Source organism: Anser anser (assembly GCF_964211835.1).
Source record: "Anser anser genome assembly, chromosome: 2".
NCBI lineage: Eukaryota > Metazoa > Chordata > Aves > Anseriformes > Anatidae > Anser > Anser anser.
In genome coordinates, this window is record NC_139721.1 from 135,735,564 (window position 1) to 135,755,624 (window position 20,061).

Genomic DNA, 20,061 nt, shown 5'->3' on the forward strand with positions numbered 1-20,061 from the left:
ACTTACCTGGAACGAAATACGGCCAGTGCATTTTAATAATAGTTACTTGAAGTAATCTGAACACAATGCTTGAAATGCAGTTTTGGAAGCTGATAAAGCGCATAAAACCCAAGCTAGCTGGTAGGGAATTGCTTTAAAAGCAGGACGCTCTCAATTAGTTCGACAACCGATGTTCTAATCTGTGTAAACAGGCTCTACTTATTCTCTGCTAAAAATGAGGTAACACTGACCAATAGGAACAATGACTTCATTGTTCACATTGAACCTCTGCCAGCTGCTAAACAGGAGAGGTGTACCTTTCTAAATATTTGAAACTTGATTTCAAATATGATTACTGTCTGCGTTTTAAACGACCTGAGCCTCTATACCATTTTTTCACCTTGTCTACAGGGGCAACTTGCACTGCTACAGCTCGTTTCTCTGACCCAGCCACAGGGTCTGCCACAGGGGTTGGAATACCCTCTGCGGGGTCAACTTGCACTGCTACAGCTCGTTTCTCTGACCCAGACACAGGGTCTGCCACAGGGCTTGGAATACACTCTGCGGGGTCAACTTGCACTGCTACAGCTCGTTTCTCTGACCCAGACACAGGGTCTGCCACAGGGGTTGGGATACCCTCTGCGGGGTCAACTTGCACTGCTACAGCTCGTTTCTCTGACCCAGCCACAGGAGTGGGAGCAGCTGCACGAGCTGGGGCAGCTGCAGGAGCTGGGGCAGCTGCAGGAGCTGGAGCGGCTGCAGGGGCTGGAGCTGGAGCGGCTGCAGGAGCTGGAGCTGGAGCGGCTGCAGGAGCTGGAGCTGGAGCGGCTGCAGGAGCCGGAACGGCTGCAGGAGCTGGAGCTGGAGCAGCTGCAGGAGCTGGAGCGGCTGCAGGAGCTGGAGCTGGAGTAGCTGCAGGAGCTGGAGCTGGAGCGGCTGCAGGAGCTGGAACTGGAGCGGCTGCAGGAGCTGGAGCGGCTGCAGGAGCTGGAGCTGGAGTAGCTGCAGGAGCTGGAGCGGCTGCAGGAGCTGGAGCTGGAGCAGCTGCAGGAGCTGGAACTGGAGCGGCTGCAGGAGCTGGAGCGGCTGCAGGAGCTGGAGCTGGAGTAGCTGCAGGAGCTGGAACTGGAGCGGCTGCAGGAGCTGGAACTGGAGCGGCTGCAGGAGCTGCAGCTGGAGTAGCTGCAGGAGCTGGAACTGGAGCGGCTGCAGGAGCTGCAGCTGGAGTAGCTGCAGGAGCTGGAACTGGAGCGGCTGCAGGAGCTGGAGCTAGGTTGCTAATAACATCAATTGCAGCTCGATAGGCACAAGCCAGACCCCAGCACGCTACAGTGATTTGTGTCACTTTGGAACTGCCAGAGTCATGACACCTTTTTTTCAAGCATTCTGCCAGCTTTTTAGGATTTTGCAGTTGTTCAGGGGTGAATGTCCAAAACACTGGAGGTGACCACTGCTCTAGAAACCTGCCCATATCCTCCCACACTCCCTGCCACTCGCAACTATCCCGCCTCAAGACAGATCTCCGGATGAGATTCCTGAGTAGTTGTTTAACCCTCCACAAAATCTGAAGCGCATTCAGGAGACATAACAACAAGAGCAGGCTGGTCTGAGTATCCCAAGGATATTCAACATCTCGGAGAACCACCGTAACTAACTCGGGGGATAAGAGGGTGGTGGTGAAGGAGAAAGGGAGAGTGAACAGGTAGGGAAACATGTCTTCCCCTGTCCCCTTCACAGATTGGCTCCCTAACGAAAACAGGCAATAGGTGTAATTGCTAATAGTTTCCGAGATATGGGTTCCAAAGTATAGAGTCGACGTCAGTGCTGAGTACAAATACCAGGTTAAAGTCGTGACCAGATATTTCATCATTTCATAAGCCATTGCTACACCGCACAGTACCATAACAATCTTAAACCAGGGCCCGGAAAGGATAAACAGTGCAACAGGGAGCACATACAGAAAGTAACGCACCATAAAACTCAATTTGGAATACAGGTACAGCAGACTGGAGATTAAGGCAATCAACATCGTGACTAGCAACTATTAAGCAGGTCCAATACTTATACCAATTTTAGTTTAACACACTCTGGTCAGATTTGTCGATATCTCAACCCTTCGGGCCCCACGTTGGGCGCCAAAAAGACTGTTGTGGTTTAACCCGGCTGGCAGCTAAGCACCACACAGCCGTTCGCTCACCCTCCCCCCTCCCTCTCTGGGATGGGGGGAGAGAAACGGGAAAGTGAAGCCTGTGAGTTGAGATAAAGACGGTTTATTAAGACAGGAAAATAATAATAACAATAATAATAATAATAGTGATAATGGTAATAGTATTAACAATAATAATGTGTAAGAAAACAAGTGATGCACAATGCAATTGCTCACCACCCGCTGACCGATGCCCAGCCTATTCCCGAGCAGCCGGCCCCCCCACCCCGGCCAGCCACCCCTATATATTGTTTAGCATGACGTCAGATGGTATGGAATACCCCTTTGGCCAGTTTGGGTCAGCTGTCCTGGGTCTGTCCCCTCCCAGCTCCTGCTGCACCCCCAGCCTGCTCGCTGGCAGGACAGAGCAAGAAGCCGAAAAGTCCTTGGCCTGGTGTAAACACTGCTCTGCAACAATTAAAACATCAGCATGTTATCAGCGCTCTTCTCATCCTAATCCAAAACATAGCACCCTACCAGCTACTATGAGCTACTTAACTCTGTCCTAACTGGAACCAGGACAATTACCCTTCCTGTCCTTGAAACACCAGTAGATTCAGTTACAACAGTCTACAGCGGAGTTTGTGAAACTTGCTGTTTTCAATGGCAAACGCTTGAGCTGCTGGTTAAGTACTGTTCTGTGCGGGGAAGATTTCAGAGCCTTGGGTGTGATCTTCCTATGATGTATGCTTAATTCCTGCAGGCTGTTCACCTGGACTACAAATCTAGGAAGGATATGGACTCGAGTTTACAGGCACCTCCACCACTTTGGACAGACGAGCCAGAGAACAGAAGTTCAACAAATGGTGTTGTACTCCCAAATTTAGTAGAACTGGGAGTTTGGAGAAAAAAAAAATACGTAAAAATAAAAAAAAAAAAACAGACATCTATTTGTTTTGATTTCTACCAAGTACTCAGCATTTGACCCCAAGTTAATTTTTATCTTTAATCTTACACTACAGCCCTTAACAGCCTAACGTTGCCGTGATTGCTAGATAAGAATTCAAGTGTGACAATGAAAGGAAAAAAATAATAATTGTCTAAATTCTTAAAGGTGCAGGGTACTAACACACATCAATTTCTAAGTCCTTCTGATCAATTCAGAGAGGAGGAAGAGTCGAGACCTTGACTACCTAGGAGCATGCAGGACCCAAAGCTGTTGAGGAGCACTGAAAACGCAGGGTGGAACAGGACAAAAGCAGCAGACTGATCCAGTTCTTCAGGTGAGTGAAGTTACTGACAAAGCTTCTCCCCTTTCAGCGCATGAGGATTTTATCCTAGAAGTGGAAAGAAATCAAAAGAGGGCAAGGTGTTGCTGGCAGCCAGAATAGAAATTCAGAAAAACAAACCAGTCTTTTTGACTTCGAGATGTCAAAGTGATGGGTTCACACAGGCTGCAGTTTGGTTTTGTAAAACTGAAGAGCTATATCCTGCAAACTTATCTACCTACTCAAGCAAAACTTTAGTTTAAATGACAGAAAATATGCAAGCTGTTCACAACTTGTTATTTAACAAACATTCCTGAGAAACTCACAACTCCATCTCTTCAGATCTTCTTAATCTGTAACTCTTAATTTGACTCTTGCTGCAGTAGTGACTCATTTAGACAGGGCGATTTCAAAACATTTGGTAAATTACTAACTTCACTGATGACAGCGTAACGTTTTACATACAGACCTGAAGTGAACCGCAGACACCTGAAGTGTGAAAATGACAACAACCCATCCGCCAGCATGTGCTCCTCAAACGGCACTTCGCAGAGCAGGAGCTGAAGCTATTCATGGGGAAAGAGGAAAAAAAAAAAAAGAGGTGAATCTTTTTAAGAGACAAATCACAACTCCAACGAAGGTAACACCTTGAGCATGTAAAAGAACTGTCGCTTTCTCATCCCAAAAGCTGCCTCACACATCTACGTAGAAGTGGGAGGCTGGAATATGAAGTTTGGGCCAGTACCACTGCATGCTCCAGCACCCGAGGCTGCAACCTGAAGAAAATAAAGCTTATAGAAAGGCATCTGGCGGAAAGGAAGGAAGGGCACATACCTCGTGGCTTGTAGTTTCACCACGAGAGTGAAGTGTTACAAACAAATGGGACAGGGCTGAGGTCAACTGGGAAGAAGAGTTAAAATGAAAGTGCATGGGTCATAGTGCAAAACCACATCTGAATTCCAGTGTTAACAACAGCATAATTAGAAGTACTCCCTGCCACATACTGTTGACTAACCAGTGTTGAGTACCTCTATACAATTTGTTTCTGTTGGCATTCGAGGCAGTCTTCCAGGAACAGATATACATGTATTAGAAATCTGGAAAAACGCAGTGCTGACACTGCATTTCTGAATTAAATAATCACTTTTCCTTTATAAATGCCAAATACCACCCTAATGCCTAGAAGTAAGATCCCGTGATCCCAAATCTATGCCAAATTACTTCATACGTGGATCAATGAAAATGTTCACTGGAGAGCTCTGATTTTCTTACATAGCTGTCAAAATAAGTCACTCACTACAAAATCTCTAGAACCTATAGGAGGTCTTCATTAAGGTGAGCCTCATTAAGGTGAAAAACTAGCAAAAAGGAGGAAGACCATTTTGCAGTGAGTGCTGGAATGTGCAGGCCTATTTTCCATGCAGCTTACAACAACCTTCACAGTCCTTGGATATTTACTTAAATTTCTTTTTAACTCACACTAGCACAGAGAAAAGAATGCCAGAAAACTCCCTTGAGCCAGTGAAGCTTTCTGTACGTGGACAGGTTTTGAGAACTTACCTTCGTTTAATGTTCTCTCACTTGTATCTTTGCAACTTCTGGTAACTTCTGGTAATCAAATCTGCAGTGTTTGTTATATATAGAAAAGCAACAACAACAAAAGGGAAAAAAAAAAAAAGCAGGCAAAGCAAACCCAGTTACGAAACAGTTTTTCACTAGAGCAGTTTTTGTTCTGCCCCAGCAATAGCATCTTGCAATTTGCTGGATCTAGTTTCATCCTGACAGGTGAAAGTTATGGTAGCAGCAATAAGAGCTTAACAGGCACCTGGAACTCCAGAGGGGAGTTTTTATCCTCTCTTCAACTGGCTGCTGTTTCTGAGCTAAAACGTGCCAGCTATTGAGCACAGTCAAATTGGTTGTTTCACTTCCTGTACTTAGCAAGCACGCACATAAAGATGCTTCCTATCTGCATACAAGGAACTTTCCTTACTGCTGAACCTTACTTGGCATAGATAGCAGAAAGTTAGGTTAGAAAGCACATTTACATCTTAACAGCTTTCTTGCGGAAGAGGTTCACTGAAAGAATAAATCCTTTAAAAAAGGCTGCGTTCCCTGTCAAATGTGGTCAATTTTGAACAGCGTTGCTTTGTCTTTGAGGTATCGGCTACAGTCAAGCTCACTCAGGATGCTGTAACAACATGGAGACACTGAAAATGAGCAAAACACAGTAACAACAGTCCATTTATGTGACTCTAGCACTAACAATTAATTTAATATTTAAAGCAAAACTGTTTTCTACACAGCTCGCTACCTGTTAGTAATGTAAATATGATAACAGAAAACTTAGTAAGTGCAAGAAGCTTTTCAACTTTCCTGTACCCACCAAAAAAAGAACATTTTTATTCATCGAAACTGTGCTGCTACACTACTAGTGTATAGCATGGGTAAATGAAGACAGACATGCACTGTGTATCAGATAACTTATTTTATTTATTCAATTCTCAACTTAACTTTGATGCTAAAATTTGGTCAAAGGCACTTTAAAGAAGGTATTTAAGAAACCAATCTTATGGTGATCAGTCCAAACAAGTCACCTATACCTGTCATTAGGGACACAACTACCTAGAACTGCAAAAGGAAACATTCACGGGTTTTAAGTGGAACATACTGTCCAGCAGCAATATTCTTTTTTTTTTTTTTAGAGGATTAACAACATTTCTGGAGTATTTTAAATACAGTATGGTAAAACAAAGCAAATTACACCTTTGGAGTTCCACAGACGTTTTTCTTGACAGAAAAAGGACAAAACAGCCTTCCCTAGCAGACCCATATTGAGGGGTCTGTTTTCATCCATGTGTGCACTGTTTGCATCAGCAGCAGGTACATCATAGAAATAACCCACTTTTCTCTGTTGTACAAAGATAAAAAACCCTTCTCAGACAGCAAACTGCGTGTAACGGGTCTATCAGCTACTTACTGAAAGGTACACTTCTGGAAAGGTAACAGAGCAAATGGCAACATGTGAACAAAAAGTGATTTTAGTATCTACCCCCACCAGAGCAAACCAAAGTGTTCTAAAAGGCAAAAGGCATTGGCAAAGAGCTTCCACAAAACAAGAGACTGTGCTAACATCACCAGTGTCTAACCTCTTAAGAACGATAAAGATTGCAAAAATGAACTAGGAGTGAAGATTAAAATTAGTCTTCTGCAAGCCACGATTACTTCTGTCCTTCAGCTAGGGACTTTTATCGGAAGGCAGCCACTTGGCGTTCTCGTTCCTTCTGAACTAAAACCCACTTAACACAAGGTTAAAATGGTGCTCTGTTACACTAAGTGACATCCCACATCCAAGCGCAAGCAGCTGCTTAAGAAAACGCTGCTGCTTTGTAACTTCAAGACAACTCATTCAAAATTTTGAGATGTGCCATTTTAAAGCACTACTATGGCAATGGAAGCTTTTTTGTTTTATAAAGTGAAGCAATCTCAGAGAAAGCGAGCACAACGATCTGAATAGCCTGAAAGTCTGCTTCTGTGCTTCAGAATGGGGACCCCACCTGTAATGTAGCCTCCTTAGGCTGCTGAAATACTCAAACTCAATAAATATTTTGTCAAAGCATGAAGCCCTGAGAGTGAAATAATAAACTACTAATAGTTGTGTAATATTATACGTGAAAATTAAACTGCTCACATTCCAATCTTCCCTCCCTAAGCTTTTGAAGAGTGAGATGCAAACCAATTGTTCTGGGAGGTATCAGCTCATGATTACAACCATACACTTCAACAAAGAGCCCTCTATGAGAATCACAGAATGAAAAATCAATACATTTTTCCAGCCTGCCTGGATATTGAAAGGAAAAAATACTGTGCAGTGCTGTCAAAAAGGCAAAGGAAATCATTTCAGAGGCCCAAGAGCGAGGACACTTTAAAACAAAGCAAGAACAAACATTTGAAGAGCAGGCGACTCTCACTTCTCCAGATTAGGGTGCTGGTTTATCACAAGGTAGGATGTTCTTTGCCTCGTTCCTAAAGAAATGCAACTTGCACCTACATGCTGCTTGCTTGTTCCTTTATTTCTCCGTTCCCTCTAGCGCCCTGCATGTTTCTTGGAGGGACATTCCTGCCCTGCCTTCTAAACCCACGAGACAGTTGGGTAGCAGACAAGTATTACAACTGCTGCTGAGGAAAGGCAAAGAGATTAAAGTTGGGATATTGATTTCATTTCATAGTTTCCTTATGTATTCCAGGATCTTTTAATTGCAGCTTTGAACAATGCCACTGGATTTATCAATAGCATATGGATTTCACAATATTATTGTTTTGTGTTGCACATGGGATAAACATTCAACTCACAGACGGAAGCATCTATCTGAAATAAAGTATCATACATTCTCCTCTGGACAAGTGTCCCTCTGACTACAGCTAACTGGAGACTTTTTCCTTTTTCTAAACAAATATATTTATAATTTTCTACTTAAGTCAGTTAACTTAAAATAAAGCTCTTGTCTCTTTCAGTATTTCAGAGAGAACCTTTCTCAGGATCAACAGATTTAACGCAACAGGAACTATTCATTTAACTAATACTTTATATATAAACCCAACCTGTATTCAGGCAGAGAAGCTGTACATTAGCATTTCGATTCCTTAAAATATTTCAGTAATTGCCATTTTACTGCAGAGTAATGACCAGAAAGGAAGTCATGAACTTTACTGCTGGACCACAGATAGAACCCCAATCTGTGTGCGAGAACCATCTTTGGAAAAAAAAATTCCAGTACTTTATGGTAACGTCCTCTTCAAGGAACACCCTGAAGGACAGCAGCAGTCCGTACGGCTGTCTGCTACCAGTATGTGCCCTCTCCAAAGCAATGACTGGAGGTAATCAGGTTATGTCCAAATTCATCAATATGATGAAGGTGAAAAATGATAAAAAAGATAAAGAAATTTTGCCGATGTGTGGAATAAAGGCATGTCAAGCTTAACCCTGTCCCCTGAACTTTGCTATCAGTTGAATCTGATGAAGAGAAAACCAGAAAGTTCTATGTTAGGTACGTAAAACACAGGCTTGGCCTTTGAAAATTCTTCAGTTATTAACACAATTTTGTCCCACACCAAGAAAGTGTTTCCAGTTAAGAGGCAGTTAAGAGGCAGAGATACTCATAAAGTAGTGGAGAGAGTTAATGCACTTTGAAAGATTCCTGCATTCAGGCTGGTGCACCCGAACAACTACATACTTCAGCTTCACAAGAGTGAAGCAGGGATCATGTAACACTGCGTTTTGAAAAATACAAGAAACAAATACAGAAGAAACGTTAAGAATGGATGAAAAAAGTTCGGAAAAGTGAAATTAAGTACTTCAGCCAAGCAGTCAAATCAGCTTTGCTGCAGTTTTAGAACAGGACTTGTTTGTATCTGCAAAATTTTAATGAATAAGGTAACTTCACAAAGTAGAGTAATGTGAGAATCAGAGAGAGATGAAGTAATTCTAACACAGGCTGAAACCAAATTATTATATGCCGTTGTAGCTTTGTTAAGATACTAACTTTTCTGATTTATAGCGAAGGTGTGAAGGAAGAGAGACTTTTGTAAGGCAAAGCATCTACCTTATCTTATGAAGTTCTCAGATGAGTCATCCATTCTACCAAGTGGTAACTTGACTTAAAAAAAAAAAAAAAAAAAAAAGCTACGGCCAAGTATGCAAGCTCCTCACATCACCTCAGCAATCTGAATAGTAACTATTCCTAGCTACTAGCAGTAATCCAACTTCATATTGTTTTATAGAATAGAGACTTACAGCAAAAAAAAAATTAAATAATTCACAGCAGGGAATTTCATTTCTGAAATAATTCAGAAGTGAGTCACTGAGGTGTATCTCTGTCTATTCATATCAACCGGTCTGTTGTTAAGGCAAAGCAGATTTGAGGCTGTACTTTTACCCCTCTCCCTTCCTTGTAGGGCAAAATACACGAAGTAATTTCTAAATATTGAGAACACAAGAGAAATATTTCCATCATGAAATATTTGACTGTGCGATATCAGATTTCTAGTATTAGACCTCACCTAACAGAACATTTGGAAGGAAACAAAGAAACAAACAAAGAAAAGAAATACTGTATAATTATCTTTGAACTTGTTCACTATGTTTTTAATACAAGTTCTTCCAGAGATTAATGTACCAGAACAACCTCCTATTTCACAGCTTTAGGGCCCCAAATCTTCATGAGTAGGGCTGCAAGATCAGACTATCCCAAACAGTCAGAGCCCTCACTGGACTCTGTTGTGCACAGACACTGGCTGGAAGTACTGCCAACGTGATTTTTGAAATAAGAATCACCACGAATAATTCTAGTCCACAAGCTTCATGCAGGAGATGGGGAAGGCCCTTTTTCTCTGTACTGGCTTCCTTCAGTTTCCTTCAAAGTCCATTTAATTCTCAGAAATTGTTTGCTTTAGCTTTTGATTATCCTCTAGTGCTTCATTTTTGTTCTGCTCTTCTAGATTCTTTGCCGAATCAGGATTGTACCGATACAAATACCCATATGGACGGAGATGATAAATCAAATATTCCAAATGATACATAGTCATGGAGTCAACATAGTGGAATGAAACGGCTAGGTCGGAGCAGCATCCGGGACCCTAAAATACAAAACAAGTCAAAATAATCAGGAAGAATTCCAGAGCATGCCCTGCATTACAGATACTGTAGGAAGAATTCAAATACACACTTGACTTCATGGGAAGAAATTCACTATCATCATTTGTGCATTTGAAAGCTTAATATTAGGCAAGCAAAATGGATTAATCAGACACATTTGCCAAAGCACCTTTCCAAAAGCACAGTTGGACAAAATCTTTTGCCTCTGTAGCCAAGCCAATGAAGAAACCAGCTGCCCTCCTTAATGCCAGAGCGTGTTCTTTCTTTTCCATATTTCACTTTTTATGTCCAGGTTTAAACAAAACGAAGCAGCATCAAGCAGGCAGAAGTATATTGTATTTATATAAGAAGCAATACATTTGCATTTATATGTGACACAATACGTGCTTGTTATCATGCTCTCAATCACCCAGAATACAAAGGCCAAACGTGCTCACGTGCACCTGTGTGTGTGCTCAAGCATGGCATGGTTTGCCAGTATCTAACTTTCTACATAGAGAAAGCTGCTGTAATGAATCAGTTTGGAAGTATTATTTTTATTTATTTATTTAAATTTATTAATTTCGTTGACATTACTAAGCATTTTGAAGAGCTAAAAGATAGCTGTTAACACATTGTTTACAAATTGTTTTTGACTAGCTCTGATTCAGCTTCGAGAGGCAATGTCTGATTCAGGTATTTTTTACACTTGGAAATTTCTTATCAACGTTAATCTTAGGGCAAAAAATCCTGTAACTGAGCATATGGCATACAAAGGTATGCAAAAACCTAAATGAAAACCGACTATTTTTTTCCATGAAAACAGTTGAAAGTGAAAGTTCAAAAGGCTGAGCTGAACAAATACTCAAGTTGGAAACTTAATTTAAGCAAAGCCAGCCAAAATTAAAGCTGTAAGATAAAATGAAGAAAAACACCCTGAAGGATGAGGAAGCATATAAAAACATAAGAAACAAATATTAGTTTTAACACACAGCTTGTAATAAACCTCACTAGCCTCCCTTCTCATTGCTCTCTGGTAGGTGGGTGGCTGGAAGAGAAGCTAGGGACACTGTCCATGGGATATGGAGGTACAAAACAGAGGAATACCTTTGCAAGGAAGGTAGTAGTGAAGACACCAGACAAATCTATTAGAAAGATTTCATCATTTCTTGCTGTCCACAGAACATAGGAAGACAGCAATAATAATTCCAGATTCACTAGCTCTTCCAGGACATTAAGTTCTTAGCATCAAGCTTTAGTTGATGACTACTGTGTTTAACAAGTCTGTACAGAGATATTTCTCAGGAAGTCACAAGAAAATCTTCTTTTCTAAAATACATTTAGCTGCCATTAATATGCCAATACACACATCGTACCATCATAAGATGTATTTCATAAAACGGTTGTCAGGTTCCTAAAGACTTACCTCTACAGCAGGGTAATAATTGTAATTCCAGTACCAGAATGTTTTTGGTAGGTATCCTCTGATTAGGAGATGTTCTGGAACGAAGGGATGAAAGGTTTCCCTGCCATTTGTATCCCTAGAATCTCCTGCTTGTACATTAATGATCTCCATGCACTTTCCTAGTGCTAGGTCTTCAATAGAGGAACTGTGAGAGCATTTGTTTGTTTTAAATGCAGTAACAAATCTCTTCAGAGCTTCTTTGCTTAGAACATACCCTGCTCCTCCACTCATGTAGCCCTGTTTCACGTAAGGCTTAAACCTTCTTCCAAAGTATATCGGTTGCTCAGGACTGTATTTTGAAAGAAGCCATCTCAGGTTGTCCAATATAACATATGTATCATCATCTGCTTTCATGAACCAATCAGCAGCATCAAAATAATGGTCATACACGTATTGAAAAGCTTTAATAGTCTTCCAGTACAGTTGGTCCCTGCCTTCTTTGGTTTCTAGGCCCACAGCTGGGAAGTCTTTATTTTCCTCAGAGCTCATAAAAAGTATTTTATTACAACGTTGGGCCCAAGTGGCCTTAACATGCCTGGCTTTCTTTTCTAGATTTTGAGGTCCAGTCATGACCCAACAAAGTATTTTCACCTTCTGATACAGTTCATCTGCAACATTTTTATTCTCATCTAAAAAAAAAGAGGAAAATTTGAAAGCATTAGACTTGACTGAGCAGTAAAATAAATCCAAGAACAACCTCTCCCCAAACGTTCCATTTCTAAATCAGAAGAGACAGAGAGGAGGTCTTTTATTCCAAATGAAATTAACATTACATTTAGGAAGAAAAACAAAACTCCCCAAACCAAGAAATTAAAATTCTTCAGGCTACTTTAACTTCAAAAGATAAGGGAAAGCATAAGAGCCACATCAAAATGGGAATCTGTTTGGGAAAGTGTGACTTTAGAACGTCTTGATTTGTACATACAAACTATCAGAAGCCATCCTTTTTATGGCACTGGAAAATGAATGACAATTTAAAAACTGAGTATTTTTACCATTCCCAGTGAACACGACTGCAACAAAAAGGTCAAAAAGCTTCTCAGTTTTGTTATGTAATTTTATGCTAACCAACAGAATCTAATAAATATTTCTAAAAAAGCAATGTGGTTTTGAAGGGAAAAGCAGATGGTAAGCCAGAACAAAAGAACTTATCATAATATCAAGTTAAATCTTATTTATAAAATGTCAGAAGAAGTAAAATAGCATAGTATGCACCTACTGTTGCTGTGCTGAACAAGACGTATGTAATATAATGTTTTCCAAGGTGCCAAAGTGTTCATTTTCCTCAAAGAAACCTTTCACTTGACACATACAGAGTGATGTTAACTCATATAAAAGAATGTTCCATGGAGAGTGAGATCTGCACCACTGGTCCTAAAATATTCCTGTATAACCTTTTCAAGGCTTTCTTTGCAACAGTTTTCTGTGATTATATGCAAGGCACTCACAAATTTGTTTTACAGAGTTTGCAATTTAAATAACTTGAAATAACAAATTACCTATTAATGTCTTGTTCAGCAAATGCATTGTAGGGCATGCGTTTTTTCTAATCTAAACCGCCCCAGTTCAGATACTACCTGCATGTAGGATTTAGAATGACACATCTCATTATGAGTTCAAATATAAAAGTATACCTTCTTTAAACAAAAAAAAAAAAGGAAAAAGAAAGAAAGAAAAAAGTGTAACCCAATTTCTCTGTTTTTGACTGAGAACAGCAATTTGTCTTTGGATTACCACATAATCAGCCTAGTAAACAGGGCCCAGTGACACACTGCTGCTTTTCTTCCTTTTTTTTTTTTTTCCTCTTTTTAGCTTCATCTGAGAGGTTAGATGAGATGTTAGAAATGGTCCAAAATTACCTTCTAAAAGCTAAAAAGCTATTTGAACACATCTACAACACTAACAAATATATCTGCTTAACAGATCACATTTGATGTCAATGGTTCGTCTGAGAAGTTCCTACAGAGAAATTCCAAACTTCCTAAAGAAACTGCCAAGTCTGGATCCAGTACTTGGACAAACAGTTAGGCTCCAAGGGGAAAGGGAAGAATCACTGCTGTGATGTAATTGAAGAAAACGACCATTCAGCAGACCTTGGGAGATCAAAGTTATTTAGATGTAACCTGAACGCTGGCAAAGTGAAAGAAAATGACTCATACAAAATTTTGGCAGTGAAGAAAACAACATTTTGCAATACATGAAAAGGGAACACCCAATATAATCAGTCAGGTGTAACAAGATACCTTTGTGCTGTCCAGAATCTGCATTGAAATTCATTTGTCCTTGCAACTGATCGTTATCCGTATCTGCTGAGTGTTGGCCGTGTGGATCATTGTGAAGAATATGAGGTTGGATTTCAACCTTTTCTTCCAGTATCATGCTAAACAGAAGATAGCATAGGAAAAATCCTATTGCAGATCCAAAACTGAAGGTTAGAACGTTCATCAAGGACTTAGAAGAGGCCATTTCCTGAAGATAATGCACTGTCCAAAACAAATGAAAAATATATTAAGCCTGAAACAGTTCAACACAGAACTTGAATCAAAAAATACAGGAAGAAATCAGGACCAAATCTTTAAAAGCAGAAATCTTAATGCTACCTCAGATCCAGCTCCCCGGGACTTGCATGAAAGTTTAAGTACAAGAGCAATGCAAATATTTACATAAAACTGTACAGACATATATCTAGTGCAAAAGGCCAGCTGTGTACTATTTAGCTTAAAACTATAAAGGACAGTCAGAATACAAAACGGAAAACATTCATTTACTTAATTATACTGATACAAAATTAATACAGGAATGTATATGTTTAAAGTGCTCGATCTTAATTATAAAGAGGTGATTTATGTTCACTTCTTTATTCTCTTGGTCTTCAGAAAATTGTGCTTAAAAAAAGTAATAGCTAAATCTTACAAAACTGAAAGATGACAATCAAAGGCCATCTACAGGTCAAGATCCCATGTAGTCACGAGATGGACTTAAACCCGAGGAGTCAGTTTATGACAGGAATTCTTTCACAGATGTCAAATACGAGCAGACATTGAAGACTTATAAAGCAAATCTACTCTAATCTCAAAGCAGGGAACCTTTCCTTCCACTTTTAAAAGTGCTAAGGATAGATGTTCAGAAGAAAGAGTAGGACAACATCTGAATTTTCATAAGGAAACACTCTCTTTTGAAAGGCACTTGGCAGAAAAGGCGAGTAAGACATATCAGCCTTAAAGCCTCTTCTACACATCAAAAAAAAATGTGTATTCCAGTCATGTAAAACCTCCACTTCAGCCACACCCTTGTTTCTCAAAACCAAAAGGACCTGGCTTAGCATTTTTATAAAATTAATTGCAGCCAACATCTATGCCTATGTAAAGTGAGCTTTACACATTCAAATCAATCCTGAATTTATAACATATTAAGCACTTGCAGGCCAATTTCAGGCCATTAAGGCCTAAGGCCTTTTCATCTTTGGAAAGGGCTGAGATATTTTGTAATAGTCCATGACTAAGCTACAAAACCACAGCCAGTGAAATCCACGCTGGAGCCAAGCCAGACCCTTACAAACGAGTTGATGGCGTTCCCTCCGCTAGCATCACCCTTAGCATCACCGGTGTTGAACTCAACTGCATTAGGTAGCGAGCCAAAAAAAGTTCGGGATTACACAGACCATCCGGATTAGCTTTAAAAAGAACTTGTGCTGTCTGCACGATCTGCTGCTCTCTGCAGATCAGCAGGGCAGGCAGGAGCAAGTGTTCAGACATTCCGCGACAATATCCTTCAGCTCTGCGGTGACACTGACAGCGCTGCAGGAAAAACAACTGCAAGGAATGAGAATTCCTAGTGTGGGAGAAGAATGGGGCCCTCCTACACAAGAACGAGGGAAGGGGATCTTGGAACAGGGTCCAGACTGCAAAGGTATGTCTGAGACACACAGACATAAAAGGGAGAAACTATTTAGGGAACAGGAATGTTACAGTGCTCCGTGACACATGTAGTGAACCTGGCTAAAAGAGTGTCATCTCCTAACATCTCTTAACCTGTGCAATTTAGGTTGTTCTGAACTCATCTCCAAGTTTCCTAATACAGTAGCTCAGACCCAAAATGAGCACATATTAAAGTACTGTACATATGAAAGGTGGGACACCCTGCTAAAAAAGTTGTTGCACTGCCTACTTGTTAATTCTAGAGCAGCAATTGTATTTGAAGTTGATATCCTGCTGTCTGCAATACATTCGATCTGCAGAAGTGCATCTCATTACTACCGCTGAAGACAAACGAGCAGAGAAAAGCACTGGGATGACCCCAAATTCTAAACCTTACACGGTCCTGGTGCTGCCAAGTCTTACATCTGAGCAGAAGCAAAGGCCCCACGCAGGCAGCCGGCTCCAAGCAAGGTATCAGCCTTTGCCAAACGCTGCTCTCCTTCTGAAAACCCCTGGTCAGAGACGAGCTGCAGCCACCAGCACAACTCACGTAGCCCGCACCCACTTCTCCTGCTGGCTACGAAGAGCACCTGGCAAAAAGACTGCCCCCGAGCCAGCTCCACAGCAAGAACCTGCTCCAAACACCCGCTCTCATCCCTCCCACCTCTCTCCTGATCAGAAAGCAGAGCGGGCAGAGAGCAGGTGTGCCTACCGCTAGGCTGGCACTTTCGGAGATCATCGGGTTGACTGCACGTGTATGCACCTGGATCATCTGAGAGGGGAGAAGCTGTAACGCATGACAGGGCTTCCCTACCACGCTGCCACAAAAATGAAACAAAACTGGAAACACAACTTGAAGCACAAAAGAAAAATTAGGAAACTTAAAGGCTGTACCAAATTCACATAATTACAACTATAGGTGTTAAGGAACTCCAGTTCTTTAATATGAAATTGCACAGTATACAATTTTTAATCATATATTGTCATATATCACATGTCTAGCTTTATTTCTGCTCTTACATGTCACTAACTTGGAAAGAAAACACAAGGACTACTTACATCATGTACACTCCAACCCTGCCCCAGCCACAATTTAAGGAAAAGCCTGTATGCAGAAGCAGCCTATGACGCCAAAAAGCATCCACTGTACTAAAAATACATTTTGTTGTTGTTATTTGTCCCACCTATCATCACAAAGATCCCCTTAAAATTAGCAATACAGAAAGGGAGAGCATCAGGATAAAACAATGCCTTCTTCAGCATATTTTAAAGGGAAAAAAAAACACCCATGCACGCACACAGCGTACCTACAGCACTTTCTGGACGTCCCCGTTGTTCCACTTTGCAATGCTGTGTCTCTCTGCCATGCACTTTCGGTTATCTGCCCTAACAGCTGTTAAAATTGCTCTTGCTTGGAGAAAGCAAAATAAAGTCATTGGAAATAACTGCCGCTTATTAAATGATGGCATTATGTTAAATTAAAACTGCATTATATTCTTAAACATCAACAATTAAAAAAAAAAAACCCTAAGTGTATGGAAAATGTTAAAGCAGAAAAAAGTACGTGCAGCCCATCCGGCAACCTGAAGCTTACTTGTAGTATTCCACAAGCAAGCAGGACTTCTGGGGCAAGAAGGGACAGGTGCTGAAGCAGCCCTTCACATTTCTTAGGGAATGCCTCCAGTTACAGTTTCCAATCTAAAACAATCTGCTCCTCAGTCTATCGATTTCATGTCACCAGACTGGACCATTACACCCACGCGTGCATATCCACATCTTCACAAACTCCAACAGCAAGCAGGACAGTAATTTTTGGTTTTGCTTTTTTAATAGTATGTTGATATTTGATACAAGCAGAGTCCTTTAATTTGCCAGCAACGATAACTGAAAGTTATAGCATTAGACTAAAACCAGGAAGTGTCTAAAAGGAAGGTCAGTTCTTACAATGATAAGCACCCCCATTCAGGCCCTGCGTTACCATTCTTCTCCACAACCAGATTTACTCGAGATTGAGAAATATGGGGAGGGAAAAGGAAAGTGCAAAACGTACCACGGCACTAAAAGTTCCCCATTTTTATTCCTATTTCTATCTTTACTTCTATTGACTTCAAAACCAGATCGTATTTAAAAAGAAAAAAAAAAAAACACCTACAACAAAAGCCTAAATTTGCGTTTAATCTGTGCTCCATTACTACACCACGGCAGCTTAAACAAATCTCTCTATTTACATATTCGTGCAAGTAGCTTTATTTGCATTAGCCAGAATGACAAACGTTTTACAACTCTATCACAGCTTAACGGTCGTTGTAGATTTGGCTCCAATCTCCAGTTTTGAGGGTCAAAGACTTCGGCATCCTCAGCTTACAGAAGAGGTACTGCTTACACGTTAGGTGCTGGTGGACCTGGCAGCCGAGTGGCACGGCCCGAGGTGCAGCCAGGGGCTACACCTGCCTCACGCTGCCACCAGCTACTCCCTAGCCACACACACACCTGCACACAGAGACCGCCCCAGCTAAAGTGAGAGCTCGTGCAAACACAGACGGCACCAGCGGTCTGGCCTCGTGCCACCCAACCAAGTACAGTCTCCGAAGCGGCCGCCAGATGTTACGGTCTCTCCAGAAGCTGGCCTGGACACCCTGATCTCTCCCATTGCCCGCTCAAGGACCCCCTGATCTCACCAGTGCCGTGCCCACACTCACAGCTCGGTCCCTGGCTCCCCAGCCTCTCACCCCGCTCGCCGTGCACCAGCCCAGCCTGATGTTATCCACCCACAGCCGCAACGTGCTCACCCACACCATGTGCGCGCACTCCCGGCTCTCTGCTACCACCACTGCAGACTTGTGCTCCCAGTCCACCACGGGCATTTAGACCCTCTGCCTCCAGCCACAGAATTCCCTATAGCTTACGGAACCGCCCCCGTTGCTGGAGCTTCAACCTCACTGTGCACAGGTGTACACAGAATAAAAAGTCCTCTCATCCAGGAAAGCGGTCAGAAATGGAGCTTAATGAGAGAACGCAAAGGGCTGTGGTAATATGGCACAGAGCACAGCCAGACAAGCACGCTGACCAGCCGGTGGCTGGGCCCTTTTATCCCCTTAGCCATCTATTTTCCCATACTTGCTCCCCTGCAAGCCACCTGGTCACCTTCCTTTGGTCCCCCCCTACGCATCCCATAAGCTCTATACAATCACAAGATGCTCTTCTCCTGGCTCCCATAACATGACCCTATACCTTGTACGCAGTAACCCCTCTAAACCCTGTAAGATGATCTAAAAACCCTTTCTGCTGACTTCTCTTGATGTATCACACCTGGACAAGGGGGTGCTGGTTCTCCTGTGACAGGGCAGGGGGCTTCCTCCCCATATGACGTTACTGGTTCTTCCCCCTTTTGCCATTGTGCCTCTGCTCCCTTGTGTTCCTGGAGATGAGGCTTTTATCCCATCATCTAAAATACTGTTCTCACTCTGCTGGCTGTGCTGAGAAGAGTTAGGGTCCTTCCTAAGGAGGATCCGCAAGCAACAGGAATATATGATACTAGAGCTTGCTCCCCAAAACCACCTTTAATATTTTTAAGCAAACTCAGACCATAAAACCTTCTGGAGTCGTTTCAGAGGAAACACATTCAACAGAGAAAAATGAATCTGGGGTTTTGCAATTCACAGCATGCAGCACAAAATGCAGATACTTCTGCACCTGCTTAATCCCAGTACCATTCCACTATCACTTTAGACTAAGATTCCTATATTAACCACGAAAAATACGACTAGCAGACACACACGGCTGGCTCTTCCTTGTATCCTTGACTTGGGAGCGAGTGCTGGGGCCCAGCACACAGCAGCTGTGTCCTGAGGGCTGCAGTCAGCAGCGAGCTCGATCCCTGCCACCGTGCCCTCAGCAGCCACGCCAGGCACCAGAACAACCCGAGTCAAACCCCCGAAAGGCACAGCTAGCTGCACAGTGCCCAAGAAAGCTCTTTCTAGAAGCTTTACGTGTAAATACCCGGGTTTGTCAGATGAAGCTGTACTCAAAGCAGCTGCACGCTCCCTGCCCGCACCGAGGCTCGCTGCGAACAGCAGCAGCTTCCTGCCAACCCAGCATTTTTCCCTCCCGAAGCTGTACATTTTTAAGACACCTAAGGGCTCCAGCCTTCCCCCGAGAGCCACTTCCCCCGGCGCAAACCCCTCGGCTGCCCCGTCCGGGCACAGCCCAGCGGCACCGCGGCGGCAGGACCCCGCTAGGAGCCACCGCACCGGGGGCGCCGCCGGCCCAAGCCGCACCGCTCCAGGAAGTGCCCGGCAGCGGGGCCGAGGGCCGGCCGTGGGGCCGCCAACCCCGCTTCATCCCCCCCCCCCGCCGCCCCCCGGCCCCGCTCCCGTCCCCTCACCTCACCGGCGGGGGCCCGGCTCGCCCTCAGCCGCTGGCCCCCGCAAGCCGCCGCGCTCCGCCGCCGCCCCCATGGCACTGCCCCGCGCGTCACCCGGCCCGCCCCGGCCCTGCCCGCCGAGGGAGGCCCCGCTCCGCTCCGCTCCGCCCCGCCGCCCGCCGGCTGCGGGCCCGGCCGCCCTACCGGCCCCTCTGCAGCCCGCTTGCCCCCGGGAGCGGCCCTCAGGCCGGGCCCCTGGCGGCCCGCAGCCCCCGCCGTGCCGTGCTCGGGG

At 43.1% G+C, this 20,061-nt stretch overlaps 1 protein-coding gene and 1 long non-coding RNA gene across 2 annotated transcripts; one reads left to right on the top strand and one right to left on the bottom strand.

Moving 5' to 3' along the window:
* Positions 1-2,714: 2,714 nt before the first annotated feature.
* Positions 2,715-16,851, top strand: LOC310895482. The gene is made up of 2 exons (XR_014580730.1): positions 2,715-3,408; positions 13,413-16,851. It is a non-coding gene; the product is annotated as an uncharacterized lncRNA (long non-coding RNA).
* C1GALT1 (core 1 synthase, glycoprotein-N-acetylgalactosamine 3-beta-galactosyltransferase 1) lies at positions 5,866-13,955 on the bottom strand (the record flags this gene model as incomplete). Its single annotated transcript, XM_083826918.1, has 3 exons — positions 5,866-10,026; positions 11,451-12,118; positions 13,733-13,955. 3 exons carry the CDS (start codon positions 13,953-13,955, stop codon positions 9,817-9,819), a joined length of 1,101 nt encoding a protein of 366 aa, XP_083683044.1. The 3' UTR covers positions 5,866-9,816.
* Positions 16,852-20,061: the final 3,210 nt, after the last annotated feature.